General features: G+C 40.5%; 2 protein-coding genes across 9 annotated transcripts in view; one reads left to right on the plus strand and one right to left on the minus strand.

Annotated features, from left to right (window-relative positions):
• Positions 1-6,067, plus strand: part of BPTF (bromodomain PHD finger transcription factor) — a 153,550-nt gene extending 147,483 nt beyond the window's left edge. For 7 of the 8 annotated variants that reach the window (XM_023510993.1, XM_012803136.1, XM_023510994.1 and 4 more), the window contains one exon: positions 5,157-6,067. In XM_023510993.1, coding sequence (XP_023366761.1) covers positions 5,157-5,193 — 37 coding nt within the window. In that variant the 3' untranslated portion in view covers positions 5,194-6,067. Of the gene's footprint in view, positions 1-4,356 lie in introns of all 8 variants that reach the window. The other variant, XM_023510988.1, reaches the window with a different exon arrangement.
• Positions 6,068-10,555: 4,488 nt separating this feature from the next.
• CUNH17orf58 (chromosome unknown C17orf58 homolog) lies at positions 10,556-12,895 on the minus strand. Its single transcript, XM_003786192.3, has 3 exons — positions 12,808-12,895; positions 12,459-12,650; positions 10,556-11,527 (listed from the first exon to the last, which is right to left on the minus strand). The coding sequence occupies exons 2-3, from the start codon at positions 12,559-12,561 to the stop codon at positions 11,337-11,339; spliced, it is 294 nt and encodes a 97-aa protein (XP_003786240.1). The 5' UTR covers positions 12,562-12,650; positions 12,808-12,895; the 3' UTR covers positions 10,556-11,336.
• Positions 12,896-12,901: the final 6 nt, after the last annotated feature.

Below are 12,901 nucleotides of genomic sequence, written 5' to 3' on the forward strand. Positions count from 1 at the left end.
CCCCCCCCCCCCCGCCAAAAGCGTTTATCAGATGCTTGTAGATTGCAAAATGCTGTCTTAAAAAGCTACAGGACATGTATAGAGGTAATAAGAGCTCTTGGTCTCATTGAACTATTGGGAAATAGAAGTATGGAAATGACTGTTCTATGGAGCAAAGGTTAGACAATAAAACAGGGTATTTATAACACTTGCCCCTTGATTTATATTTGCTATATGTTTAAAATCATAAATTATTACATTTTTCTGGATATTGTATTCTCTGAGCAAAGCTGGCCTTTAAGTTCATAGGCCGTTTCTCTGAACCTCTAGTAACATAAAAGCGTTGACCAACCTTGCAGGACATTCAGTTACTGTGACCTTCACGCACTCTGTTTCTTAACCTCAACCCCATTCTCAGGCCTGATTTTCTTCTTTTCAACAGAGGCCTGATTTCCTTTCCCATGGTGACTGCCACCACTCCACATCCCTTGAGAGTCATTACTCACCATCCCCCCTTCCAGTGGCCCATAAGCTTGATCATCCCCAGATATTGAGGTTGAGTAGACCTGGGCTGGGTCAGGGACTAGACATCCATGTGTTAGCTAATGGACTCCTAAAGGACCTCCATTCCAAGGTGTGAGAATCAGCACTCTACCTAGTAATTTCACTCTGAGGAAAATATAGAGGGCGTTTTGTCTCTTCTCCTGTAGCAAGGAAAATGGTTACCAGCAACTATTTTAGAGTCAGTTCACATAAAGTAAATGAAGGACTAACCTAGCTACGGTACTTTCTCAGCAAAGGAATCAAATACTACCGTGTTTCCCCCAAAATAAGACCTATCCAAAAAAATAAGCCCTAGCACGCTTTCTGTGCATTTGTTAAATATAAGCCTTACGTTGATAATAAGACCTAGTGATGGGTGTGGCTATGCAGATAAGCTGCATAGCCATGCCGTGCATTTCAGCATGAAGAGGAAGACATCCCATGAAAATAAGCCCTAGTGTGTCTTCTTGAGAAAAAATAAATATAAGACAATGTCTTGTTTTCAGGGAAACACGGTATAGGCAAGGAAAGAAGGCAGGCAGGCAGACCAAGAACCAAGAAACTTTTCAAAATCTCTAAAATATAGCCTTTTTTTTATTCTCTGTTTCTTAACCCGTTACTTATAAAACTTAAGGAGGAAGAAAACTTAATGTGACAAAGTGGTCTGGAAAATAATATAATAATAAAGAAATATGAAAGCATAAGTTCAGGGCGGCGCCTATGGCTCAAAGGAGTAGGGCGTCAGCCCCATATGCCAGAGGTGGTGGGTTCAAACCCAGCCCTGGCCAAAAACTGCAAAATAATAATAATAATAATAAAATAAAAGTAGTCAGGTGTTGTGGTGGTGCCTGTAATTTAAAAAAAAAAAAAAAGAAAGCATAAGTTCATAGTACTGAAAAGAATGTAATAGAAACCAGTTAGCTAATAAAATTCAGCAATCTCACAAATAAATTCTGGAATATTGGGCTGGGCCCACTGGCTCGTGCCTGTAATCCTAGCATTCTGGAAGGCCAGTGCGGGTAGATTGCCTGAGCTCATGAGCTTAAGGCCAGTCTGAGCAAGAGTAAGACCTCATCTCTAAAACTAGCTGGGCATTGACTCGGTGCACGTAGCTCAGTGGCTGAGGCCCCAGCCACATACACGAGAGCTGGCAGGTTCGAATTCAGCCTGGGCCTGCCGAACAACAATGACAACTACAACTAAAAAATAGCCGGATGTTGTGGTGGGTGCCTGCAGTCCCAGCTACTTGAGAGGCAAAGGCAAGAGAATTGCTTAAGCCCAAGAGTTTGAGGTTGCTGTGAGCTCTGATGCCACAGCACTCTACCCAGGGTGACAGCTTAAGACTGTCTCAAAAAAATAAAAAATGAAAAGAATAAAAATAGTTGGGTGTGGGCTGTGCCTGTGACTCAGTGGGTAGGGCGCCGGCCCCATATACCAAGGGTGGTGGGTTCAAACCCGGTCCCAGTCGAACTGCAACAAAAAAATAGCTGGGTGTTGTGACGGGTACCTGTAGTCCCAGCTACTTGGGAGGCTGAAGCAAGAGAATCGCCTAAGCCCAAGAGCTGGCAGTTGCTGTGAGCTGTGTGATGCCATGGCACTCTACCGAGGGTGATAAAGTGAAGCTCAGTCTCTAAAAAAAAAAAAAAAAAAATAGCTGGGTGTTGTGGTGGGCACCTGTAGTTCCAGCTACTTGAGAGGCTAAGGCAAGAGAATCACTTGAGCCCAACAGTTTTAGGTTGCTGTGAGTTGTGATAAGAGGGCTCTCTTTCAGCCATGACAAAGTAAGACTGTCTCAAAAACACAAAGGCTCCTAAAGGAGATAAAACAGACTGCATGTAAAATAATAAGAATTTGACTGGTATTGGGATTTTCTACTGCAACATTTAATGCTAGATTACGGAGGTATAAATCCAAAAGTTTAAGGAAAAATTGCTTTCAGCCTAGAATTCTGCATCCAGCCAAACAAGTGTGTCATTTCTTGGCAGTCTGCGTGCTAGCAAAAATACAGAAGCAAATGAAGAAAATAAGATCTTGGGTTCAGGAAATAAGAGGTTCACAAAAGCAATGAGAATTACTCTGACTCCCAGTAACATTTGTACAGCAGGCCTGCATAGCGGGCAGTCCAAATGGCAGGAGAGAGGGAGATGTCTGGAGAAAGAAAATAATTCATACATTAGATCATTTAAGACAGAAAAATATAAGGCTATGATTATGGCAAAGAACGTAAGGGATAAAAGTGAAAGGCAATTAGAAACTGCACAAAAACAGAAGTTGTATAAGAAAACCTTCTTAGTAGAATACTAAGTGATGCAAAGAAAAATATTTATATGGTCATAATAGTGATTTTGGAAGCGATCTATAGATAGAACATTATAGACTTTTTTTTTTTTAAGTCAGAGTCTCACTTTGTCACCCTTGTTAAAGTGTTGTGGTGTCACAGCTCACAGCAACCACAAACTCTTGGGCTCAAGCAATTCTCTTGCCTCAGCCTCCCAAGTAGCAGGGACTACAGATACCCACCACAACACCCGGCTATTTTTAGAGACAGGGTCTCACTCTGGCTCAGGCTGGTCTCGAACCTGTGAGCTCAGGCAGTCTACCTGCCTCGGCCTCCCAAATGCTGGGATTACAGGCGTGAGCCACTGTGCCCAGCCCAAAACACTATAGATTTTAATTAAAGGGAAAGAAAACTCAAAGGAAGAGGTGGGAAAATGATTAAGTGAGTGTAGTTCTCATTTCTCATAGCAGAGTTTAAACAAATTAAGTTGGCCAGGCACAATGGCTCACACCTGGAATCCCAATATCCTAGAAGGCCAAAATGTGTGGATTACTTGAGCTCAGGAGTTCAAGGCCAGCCTGTATAAGATCGAGACCCTGTTTCTACTAAAACTAAAATAACTAGCCTGGTGTAGTGGTAGACACATGTAGTCCCAGCTACTCAAGAGGCTAAGGCAAGAGGATTGTTCAAGCCCAAGAGTTTGAGGTTGCTGTGAGCTATGACACCATGGTACTCTACCCAGGGCACAGAATGAGATTCTGTCTCAAAAAGTGAACAAAGAATAATGTTGTTATAAAAAGAAATAGCAGAGTATGAAATCTTAACTACCCAAAGAACTAAAAAGTCAAAAGTGATTGATCCTAAGGAGCCTGGACTTGAGATTGAATACTGGTGGGACAGAGGAGCCCAGCTCTCATTACGGCCCCTCTGTGCCTTTTGATTTGTACGTCCTGCAATAATTTCTATAATTGCTTTTTTAAATTGGGAAGGCCTTTGGCAGTAACTTCAAGGTAGAAGCCAGGCTGCCAGGCTTGCAGGCAGAAGCTGAAGCATGAGTGGTAGCAGCTGCTGATGGAGGCGAGGAAAAGGCCTGGTTGAGCCTGTGGCAGAACAAAGGAACTTGGGGAAGGAGAGAAGGAGGCATAGGCTGGGCCTGGGCAGTAAAGGGGCCACTTAGGCTATCTTCTCACCTGGTTATTTATGTGGTTTTTTATATACTCAAGTTTACATAATTTTCATTAAGGAACCTGGGAGCTGAATTGAGAAGTTTCTCAGTTCTACGTAAATAAATAATTTGCAGTGTCAAGAGTTGTGTGTCATGGCACTTCACTGTTGCCTTGTAGGGAATTTCTCTTGATTTCTGTTTTTAAGGCAGAATGAAACAAGTAAGTCACCAGCCATTGAAACTTGGTTTATTTATGGATTTCCAGTGTTTCTTTTGCCATATTTCCCCATTTTTAATTTATGATCTTCAGCATTGTCTGCTCATTATTTTCATTACTATACTTTGTTATAATTCATCATTTATACCATCCATATTCTTTCTTTTCTTACAGATTGTGATATCTTTAGTCTGAATTTTTAACTGGAATCAGAACTGGATGTTGGGGTCACTCTTTGTTTTATTGTACCACGTGATTACCTAATTCAAAATTGCCCCCCCAAAGTTCAGATTAGTTAATATAATTTTTTAATGTTAAAAAAAGATGTATAGTGGTAAACCATTTATTCTAGCAGCCATGTTGAACAATGTATTTAAAAATTGTAAACTCTTGGAATACTGTATTTATCTGCTATTGCAATATAAAGTATTTTTACTTAGTCCTGGTAACTGTAAAATAATTTGGTTTACTAACAGAAGTTGTGAATAAAACTGTGAAACTAGAAGGGAGACTTTCTGGACTTTAATAGAAAAATGTGATTTTAATATTGCTACTTCTCCTCTTTTAACATAATTTTTTCCCTTCATATTCCCCAAATCATTGTAAATAAACATGTGCACACACACACACACACACACACACACACACACACCCCTTTTACCACAATGGTAATGCTTCTGTAAATGTCTCTATTTGTCCTATTGGCTGAAAATGTTGTAATCTTTATTAGACAAATATATATATTTTTTTAAATATTGGCTTTTTCCAGTGAGTTATCATGTGTAGTGTACAGTGAAACGTTTTAATATTATAGGTTAAAAATTTCTTAATTGTTTCCTTATATTTGCTTGCCAAGGGTGAATGAAAGAACATGGCTGCTTCTCCCAGACTGACTGGCCTTGGCATCCACATAAAGCATCATTGTTTTCAAAATGAAGGGTGCTTAATTGTTCCCTTTTCTCTATATTCTGTAGGTCTCATAACAACAAACTGCAGTCTACAGCTTCTTAAAGTTCAGCGTGTTACCCTAACATAAAACACAGCAAGAATCTGGTTGTCTGAACTATTTTAAATTAAGGAGCCAGATGTTTTTAGTCAGGCTATCCTGACAAGACCTAAACTTCGTTTTTATTGGTCATAACAGTCCAATTATATTCTTGGCCAATTTTGTCCAACGGACAAGAGAAAAGCAAAGTCAACGACACCATTATCTTGTCAAGATCAAATGGTTTTATTATTGTGGCAGAAGCGGGAAAACTTTGTTTATTGAAAAAAAAAAAAAAGAAAAAGAAAGCAAGAAAAAAAGATACTATGGGGTCAAGTGTAACTCCATGGAAATGCCACGTCTGCTCTTCAGTGAAGAAGCTGGTTTAGAGTCTCACAGAAAACTTTGACTGTATTTATTTATTGTTGCAAAAAAGACGCTTTTTTATTGCTGCCCTCATTTGTCAGCTAATTATTTTTTCTTATAAAATCCAGCCCTGGTTACACGTAATCCATCCTGTATCTTATCATGATTCCTGTAGGTAAAAGTACAAGACGACCTCTAGATGTCTTTTCTTTCTATGAAAGGAGCTGCTATGTACACATGTGCACACACACACACACAACTGGGAATCAACAATGAGTTTATTGTTCATGGTAGATAAAAATTAAGCTTGCATAAAGGTTGGGCTAAGTGGTCCTGGACTACAGACTCTGTTGCCTTGAATATAACAAGTACAATTTGTCAATTACTCTGCACCAGGCTAAAATGAGTAAAATCTATTTGAAGGTATCTTGTTTGTAAACATTTGTCAGATTCTAATTTTTCCTTTTTGTATTAAAATTCAACTATGGATGTATATGAAACAAAATAAATGGAGATAATTTTTTCTCCCACAGATGGAGGTGTCTTTGAATGTGCGCTGATGATTATCTGTTAGCTTTTCTGGGGAGGGGGAGCTGCAGGGCTCAGAGGAATCTAAGGGTACCTGGGTTTCTCCGGGTGGCCCTCAGTTTTATAATTCCCAGTCATTCCCATCATTCATTGTCATCACATCAGAGAACAATCTTCAGGGGTGCTAATCCTTTTGCATCAATTGATCGTACTAAGTAAAAAGATAAGGTGACAAAACACACATTGCCATCACCCGTACCTACACGGACGTGACCAGGCAAATCACCAGTTACAGACAACTGTTATTTTATGAAGTTTTTTGGATGACCTCATCCTCTTTGTATTTTGTTGTTTGTTGGTTAGGTTTGTTTGTTTCGTCCATATAAGGAAAAGTAGTTTCAACAAGTAGGAAGAAAATGGAAATAACGGAGGAAAGTATAGTTTGCATGTTTTTTCTTTCAGTGTTCTTACACATTGTATTACTGCATTGTAATAATAGCGTCTATAAAATCTGCCATTGTTCAATTACGACGCAGCTTTGCAAAAATTTTACTAGATTTTGCACTAATTCATACTAGCTTTGGCCTACCAAGTTCTGGAATTTATCTGATTATTTGTTTTTTTAAAGTTTCCTTCTGTTTAATGTCGCCCTGCTATGCAAAACCTTTCCCAGACCTTAGTTTCTTAAAAGATGTTACTACAGATCCCGCTTCTTTCTTATTCCAGGCTCAGGTGTGCAGGTTATTCTGGGTTAGTTCTATCTGAGGAAGCCCACTCGTTTTTTGTACATAAAGATGGCACTTAAACCTAATGCTTACAAACTAAAGAGACTAATTCCTCAACATGAAAACATGGAAACGAAGTTTTTGCTTAACCTACTAAGATGGAAGTAGCTAAATAGAGGCTATTTTGTCCTTTTAAAACAATGTTACATATTGTATGCACTGTGCCGATGCAAGAATCTTACATTTTAATGAATTATAAAATTATTCTGCATCTCATCATGTCACAGTATATCTGTACTATTTATTCACATATATAAAACTATATATGAGCTTAATCATTTAAAACTTGTTGCAGCAAGAACTTTCCTATCTGTAGGCAATAGATTGCTATGTTTTTAACAAATTGTGGCAAATTCTAAACAACACTTCTTTTGTACGTAATAGGACATTTCATCCTAGAAAAATAAAGTAATGTTTTTGACATTGGATTTGGTGCAGTTTCTAATGAAACAATGGCTGGTTGGTTGATACATTTTCTGTAACTGTTGGCATTGCCAGATTGTACCAAAAAAAGGGTAAACTTTATGGATATCCTGAGACCAGGAAGATGTTAATTTCATATGCGTATTTAATGGTATAAAGGATTTTACAATTTCTATCACCATATAAATAAAGACATTTTATAGTTTTCTCAACTACAGAGCTTTAGTCTTTCAGAAGTGATTTTTGGAAAACATACATTCTTGTAAGTCATAATGAGTTCCAAAAGCTGCTTTTCTATGAGTATTCTTTGACAAGCCTCTGCTAGTCAGTGAGATATACATACTACAGCTGCTTGGCTTTCAATAATCCAAGGAGTATAGTGCACATTTTGTGGTACTGTTAGGGTGTTTCTGCCCCACGCTTTGGACCTGTAAATACATTTAACTCGCATCAGTCAATTTCCTCGGCTAACAGTGTTTTCAGAGCTTGTTAGGCTTCAATCTGCCTAGTTCACAGTCCTTGAAACCATTTCAGAAGAAGTATTTTCGTAATATTGGTAAGGCTTTCTTCTCCTATCCATATTCTGCAGGATTTGTATTTAGTTAATACCTTGCAGTAGCTTTTTAAAAATTGTGAATTTTCATAGGTATTTTCTGAAGCACAGCCCTTAATTACCTTTTTCTATTTCAAGTGGCCTAGAATGTTATTTAGTGAGACTGAGATTTGCTGCTGTTTGTAATCTGCCTTCGTAGAATCCGCGAATCAAAGTTCTTTCCTTTTCCTGCTCATTTCTATTAGGCCAACTCCCTGCTGCTCTGTGTGTTTTGGGTGGCTTTTCACAGCTCTGCACGCTGACAGAGTGACATGGTTATTACAGCATTCACTCTTTTCACAGTCAGAATTGAGACTATTACCATCAGTCTCGGGTTTCTTGTCCTGAAAATGAGAATGATGCCATCTTGTGGATTGAGCAGCGGCTTAGAAATACTTGGGAGGCGAGCATAGCCAGCTGAAAAGTAGTTTTGATAATTTTGAAACATGCTGAGGTATGCCTGATACACCAAAAATTCTCTTCATAGAAGATCATACTGCTTTATCCATTTGGACCAAATTTGACTGAAGAAATAAGCTACATTTTAAAAATGACAAAGTCCTGCTCTCATTGTGTGGTTGCTTACTCAAATATGTCCTAATGTGGAGTTATGACTGTAGGCAGCAGGTCCGTTTTTAAATGTTTGCATCCAAATGTGCCTCTTCAACCTTAGAAAAGATTTCAAGAGAAATATAAACAATGCCAAATGATTTCTTTAAAAGGTAGTTGTAAAAAGCTAGTACCACCCCACCAAAAAAATTTAAAGACCTTTCCCTACCAAAAGAAAAACAAGTACTTTTTCCCCTTGAATCTATAGTAACAGCTTAATTGGAAGGAGGGATGCTATTGATGAGGGGCTATCACGTGTGCACATGCGCACAAAGGGCCCTTAGGCTCTGGCACACAAACCCATTTGCTAAGAAAAATCTGTTAATAGGACAAAGGGATTAGAAACTATGATGAAGTCACTCCTTAATTTTTTTTTTTTTCTGAGAGTTGCAATGGGATCATTAAAATTTTCTGTAAAATTAAAGATTGTACCCACGGTACTGACTGGATATTGACAGGTGTTTCTTCTTGACCTTGTTTGCCTAACCGGGCATTACCATTACTGCCTGCCTCCTGGCACGTCCCTATACCCACAGCTGCTTGAGCCCCACTAGTCTTCCCTTACAGAAGTGGTCTTGAAAGAAAGCCTTAACTTTTATCCAGGAAGTTTCTAAGAAACCAGCTTGCGTGTGTTTGCCAGGGTGTACATGTTAACCGTCGGACACCCCTCCCCCAGTATCACACATATTACAAGGCTCTGGCATTTTTTGTGTTTCTAGAACATCCCAGAAACTGAGTATTTCACATCAAGCTAAGTCCAATCCTAACCTTTGGTGTATGTAAAAGTGATTTTTTTTGTTTTTTTTGGAGACAGTCTCTCTATGTTGCCCTCGGTACAGTGCTGTGGCATCGCAGCTCACAGCAAGCTCAAACTCTTAGGCTTAAGCCAGCAGTTCTCAACCTGTGAGTTGTGACCCCTTTGTAACAATGAAAATACATCCTGCACATCAGATATTTACATTACCGTTCGTAACAGTAGCAAAATTACAGTTATGAAGTAGCAACGAAAGTAATTTTATGGTTGAGGGTCACCACTACATGAGGAACTGTATGAAAGGGTCGCGGCATTAGGAGGCATTAGGAAGGTTGAGAACCACTGGCTTAAGCAATTGTCTTGCCTCAGCCTCCCAAGTAGCTGGGTCTACAGGTGCCTGCCACACCTAAAGTGATTAAATCATAAAAGTGATTTCTTTTTCTCTTAAGCCACAGCTATTTACAACTTTAACTTCTGAGCATCCAACCTATGATTTATCTGGCCATTTTGTAATTTTTCCCATCATGCCACTCAAGATTGCTGCCTAGCTAGCCTTTTGACATTTAAAAATTTGACTTTGGCTTTTTTGACTGGCACTATTTTATGCCTGTGTTCATGTTTTTGCCAGAGACAATTTTATCTGAAAACTAACTCAAAAGCTCTTCATTAGCTGCATACTCTGTTGCCAATAGTTCGTGTAGTAATGCAGTTGACTCCCCAAAAGGCAATTCTAGTAAAATTTTTAGTAAGTTTGGACAAGACTCATTTTTGGAAAATTCCCTGAAAATCCCTCAGTAATACTGAACAAGAACCTCTCAACTTTCTTTTACGTCTGTTTCCCAGGTTTAGAACAAATAACATAACAATCAGACATTATAATGTCTCGTGCTGCTTGTGTGCCATGAATTTCTTGGTGTCCCGTCTTGAATGTCTTTTAGGTGTTTATTGCTACTGTGTGCCATTACAGAATAAAGCTCATCACCTGGAGATGGGCTGTTTTACTCTTTCTAGTGCGATTCCTTTCTTGAGGCAGTAGTCTCCATCCATGCCTCACCGGTGTCTCTATTCACTGTGGCCAAATTAACTGGTACAGCCTGATCTGGGGGCGGGGGCACTGATGTCTTTCAAGACTCAAGTATAAAATCAGTATTAAATTTAGCTAGTGATTAAACCTTCAGCTACCAAATGGGAAAAGTTTACAAATCACTTGTAAGCTGTCATTGATGAATATTGGTGTCAGGGTATTTGGAGTAAGTTTGAGAAAGGTGTTTTCTCAAACCTTGGAGGCTCATTTAGGTTAAACCAAAAACAAAACAGGTGCATCCAAGATCTGATTTCAAGGCAAGATTTACTGCTTTACAAACACAAACATGACACAGGATACTTGGTCTCAATAGAAAAATGACATCAGATACATCCAGAATCCGTAGAGCACTGGGATAATTGCCAGTTCGGCACAAAACAGAAGTTACTAACGGAGCAGGGAGGCATGAGAATAATCATTGCTTTATCATACATTTTGGTACATCAGGAACTCTTTTGCTTGAATTAAGGTCTTAAGTATTCTTTAAATGTAAAATGTTAACACTTGTCCTGGGCTCTGACCCTAGTGTTGGATCTAAATGACATTTCTTACGTGAATGGCTTTTGACTAGCGCACTTACTGTTCTGTACAGAATTTAAAATGTGATGGTTTGAGTATAAAATTTGGTTTGATACATTATATAAACTATTCAGAGTTGTATATTTAAATTTAAGAAAATGGTTTTTTGTGAACTATTTCTACTACGGAATGTATTAAATTAAAATAATTTAAAACCTTAACATGAAGCAGTGATCTGTTAACCGGACAGGTCAATTGTCTGAGCTGTAGGAATCACTGGCACTACAGTTGCATAACCTTGCCACTGAGCTCAGAATACCATTAAGAAGCATTTTGTAAATAAGATAGTGACACCTCCAAGATTAGAGTTGGAACTATGCAGCTCACCCACGAAGGAGCTATGGGCCCTCTTCTAAAGGAAGACCCTCTTAGATGAAGATAGACCTTTCACATCCCCCTTGCTGAATTCCAAGTCTCTTTTGTGATCCAGAAATGCCAGGTGGGGCGTTTCAGATGCATTGGGTATGAACCGCACCTTGAACTTGCCCTTCCCTTTTTCGGTTAAACCTTTTCACGTAGCTGCTGCTGCTCCTGAGCAGTCCATCCCCTGGACGGAGGCGCCCTCTCAGGACCTGGAGCAGAGCTGCAGGGAGCTGCCGTCTCTTATGGTAGATGTGGCCCATGACGATGTACCTGCTGCCTGAACAAAATAACCAAAATAGAAATTAATAGTGTCTTGTAAATGCCATGAAACAATAAGAAATTGTAAGGCCTTTCTTTAAGAAGTACCTAAGTTCAAATCTATTGCTCCACCTATTGAAACTCAAGACATTTAAACTACCGGCAATGGGGCGTGGCGGGGCGGGGCGGCGCCCATAGCACAGTGGTTACACACTGGTCACCATACACCGAGGCTGGCAGGTTCGAACCCAGCCCGAGCCAGCTAAACAGTGACAACTGCAACAAAAAAGCCAGGTGTTGTGGCAGCGCCTGTAGTCCCAGCTACGTGGGAGTCTGAGGTAAGAGAATCACTTAAGCCCAAGAGTTTGAGGTTGCTGTGAGCTGTGACGCTACAGCACTCTACCAAGGGCGACATAATTAGACTCTGTCTCAAAAATAAATAAACTACAGGCAACAGGTGGAAACAGCATAGTGACTTTAGAAGATAACCACATTATCAACCTGTAAGGGTCAATATTACAGAACAAAGGTCCTAATCACAGTATCAGAAGCATTTTCCAGAGCAATCTACAAAAGCGTGGGGGTGGGTATTTACTCCCTGCCCCCTCTCCCAAAAGAGAAGCATTTCTAAACTCTGCGGGAAGCACTTCAGTCATCCCTTCTGGCAAGGGTATTTCTCATTCGCTCCATTTGTCAACACAGATTTATCGCGAGCCTGTTTTCGCTAATCGGTGCTGTTCCCAGCTTTGTGTGGTGGCGGGGGACTGATGGGGCCTAAATCCAGGGTGGCCGGAATGACACCTGCCGTCTAAATTCTATTCATGTTTCAATACTACCTCCCTCCCAAAAGAGAAGCCTGGGGTGATCAACAGAAACCGGGCTGTGGCATCCACGTTACAAATGGTGGCATAAAGTACATAGGAAGTAGTCATTTGGGTCAGTTTCTATACCAGGTTTAAGTTCTGGACATGGCTTATTGCAACTCGAGGAGTCTAGGGCTAACATGTGGACGCGGAAGAAAAACCCGTCCGGCGTGATGTACAGACGGTTCATCTTGTACAGCCCGTCCCGGTCCACCAGCAGAGTCACCAGCCGGATTCCTGCGCCGAGCACATCCACATCGTGCACGATTCCGTTCACTGCTGCTTTCAAAAAACAGAGTTTGGAGACAAGCATTACACTGACTTCCTCTCTCACTCCCGGTGCGTTCGTTTCTAGGATCGCACGCGCGGGTTTCTCTAGGGTGTGGCGCGCTCGGCTGGGAAAGGCCAGCCTGGGCGGGAGGGCGGGCCGGCTCACCGAATTCGCTCGCGCAGTACGACTCGCGCTCGTCCAGGTTGGTCCTGCAGGCGCGCGCGCACGGCTCGGCGCCGGCCTCCGCGTCCCTCTGCGG

This window comes from Otolemur garnettii, unplaced genomic scaffold (assembly GCF_000181295.1).
Source record: "Otolemur garnettii isolate 467f Iridium unplaced genomic scaffold, OtoGar3 scaffold00018, whole genome shotgun sequence".
NCBI classification, from domain to species: Eukaryota; Metazoa; Chordata; class Mammalia; order Primates; family Galagidae; genus Otolemur; species Otolemur garnettii.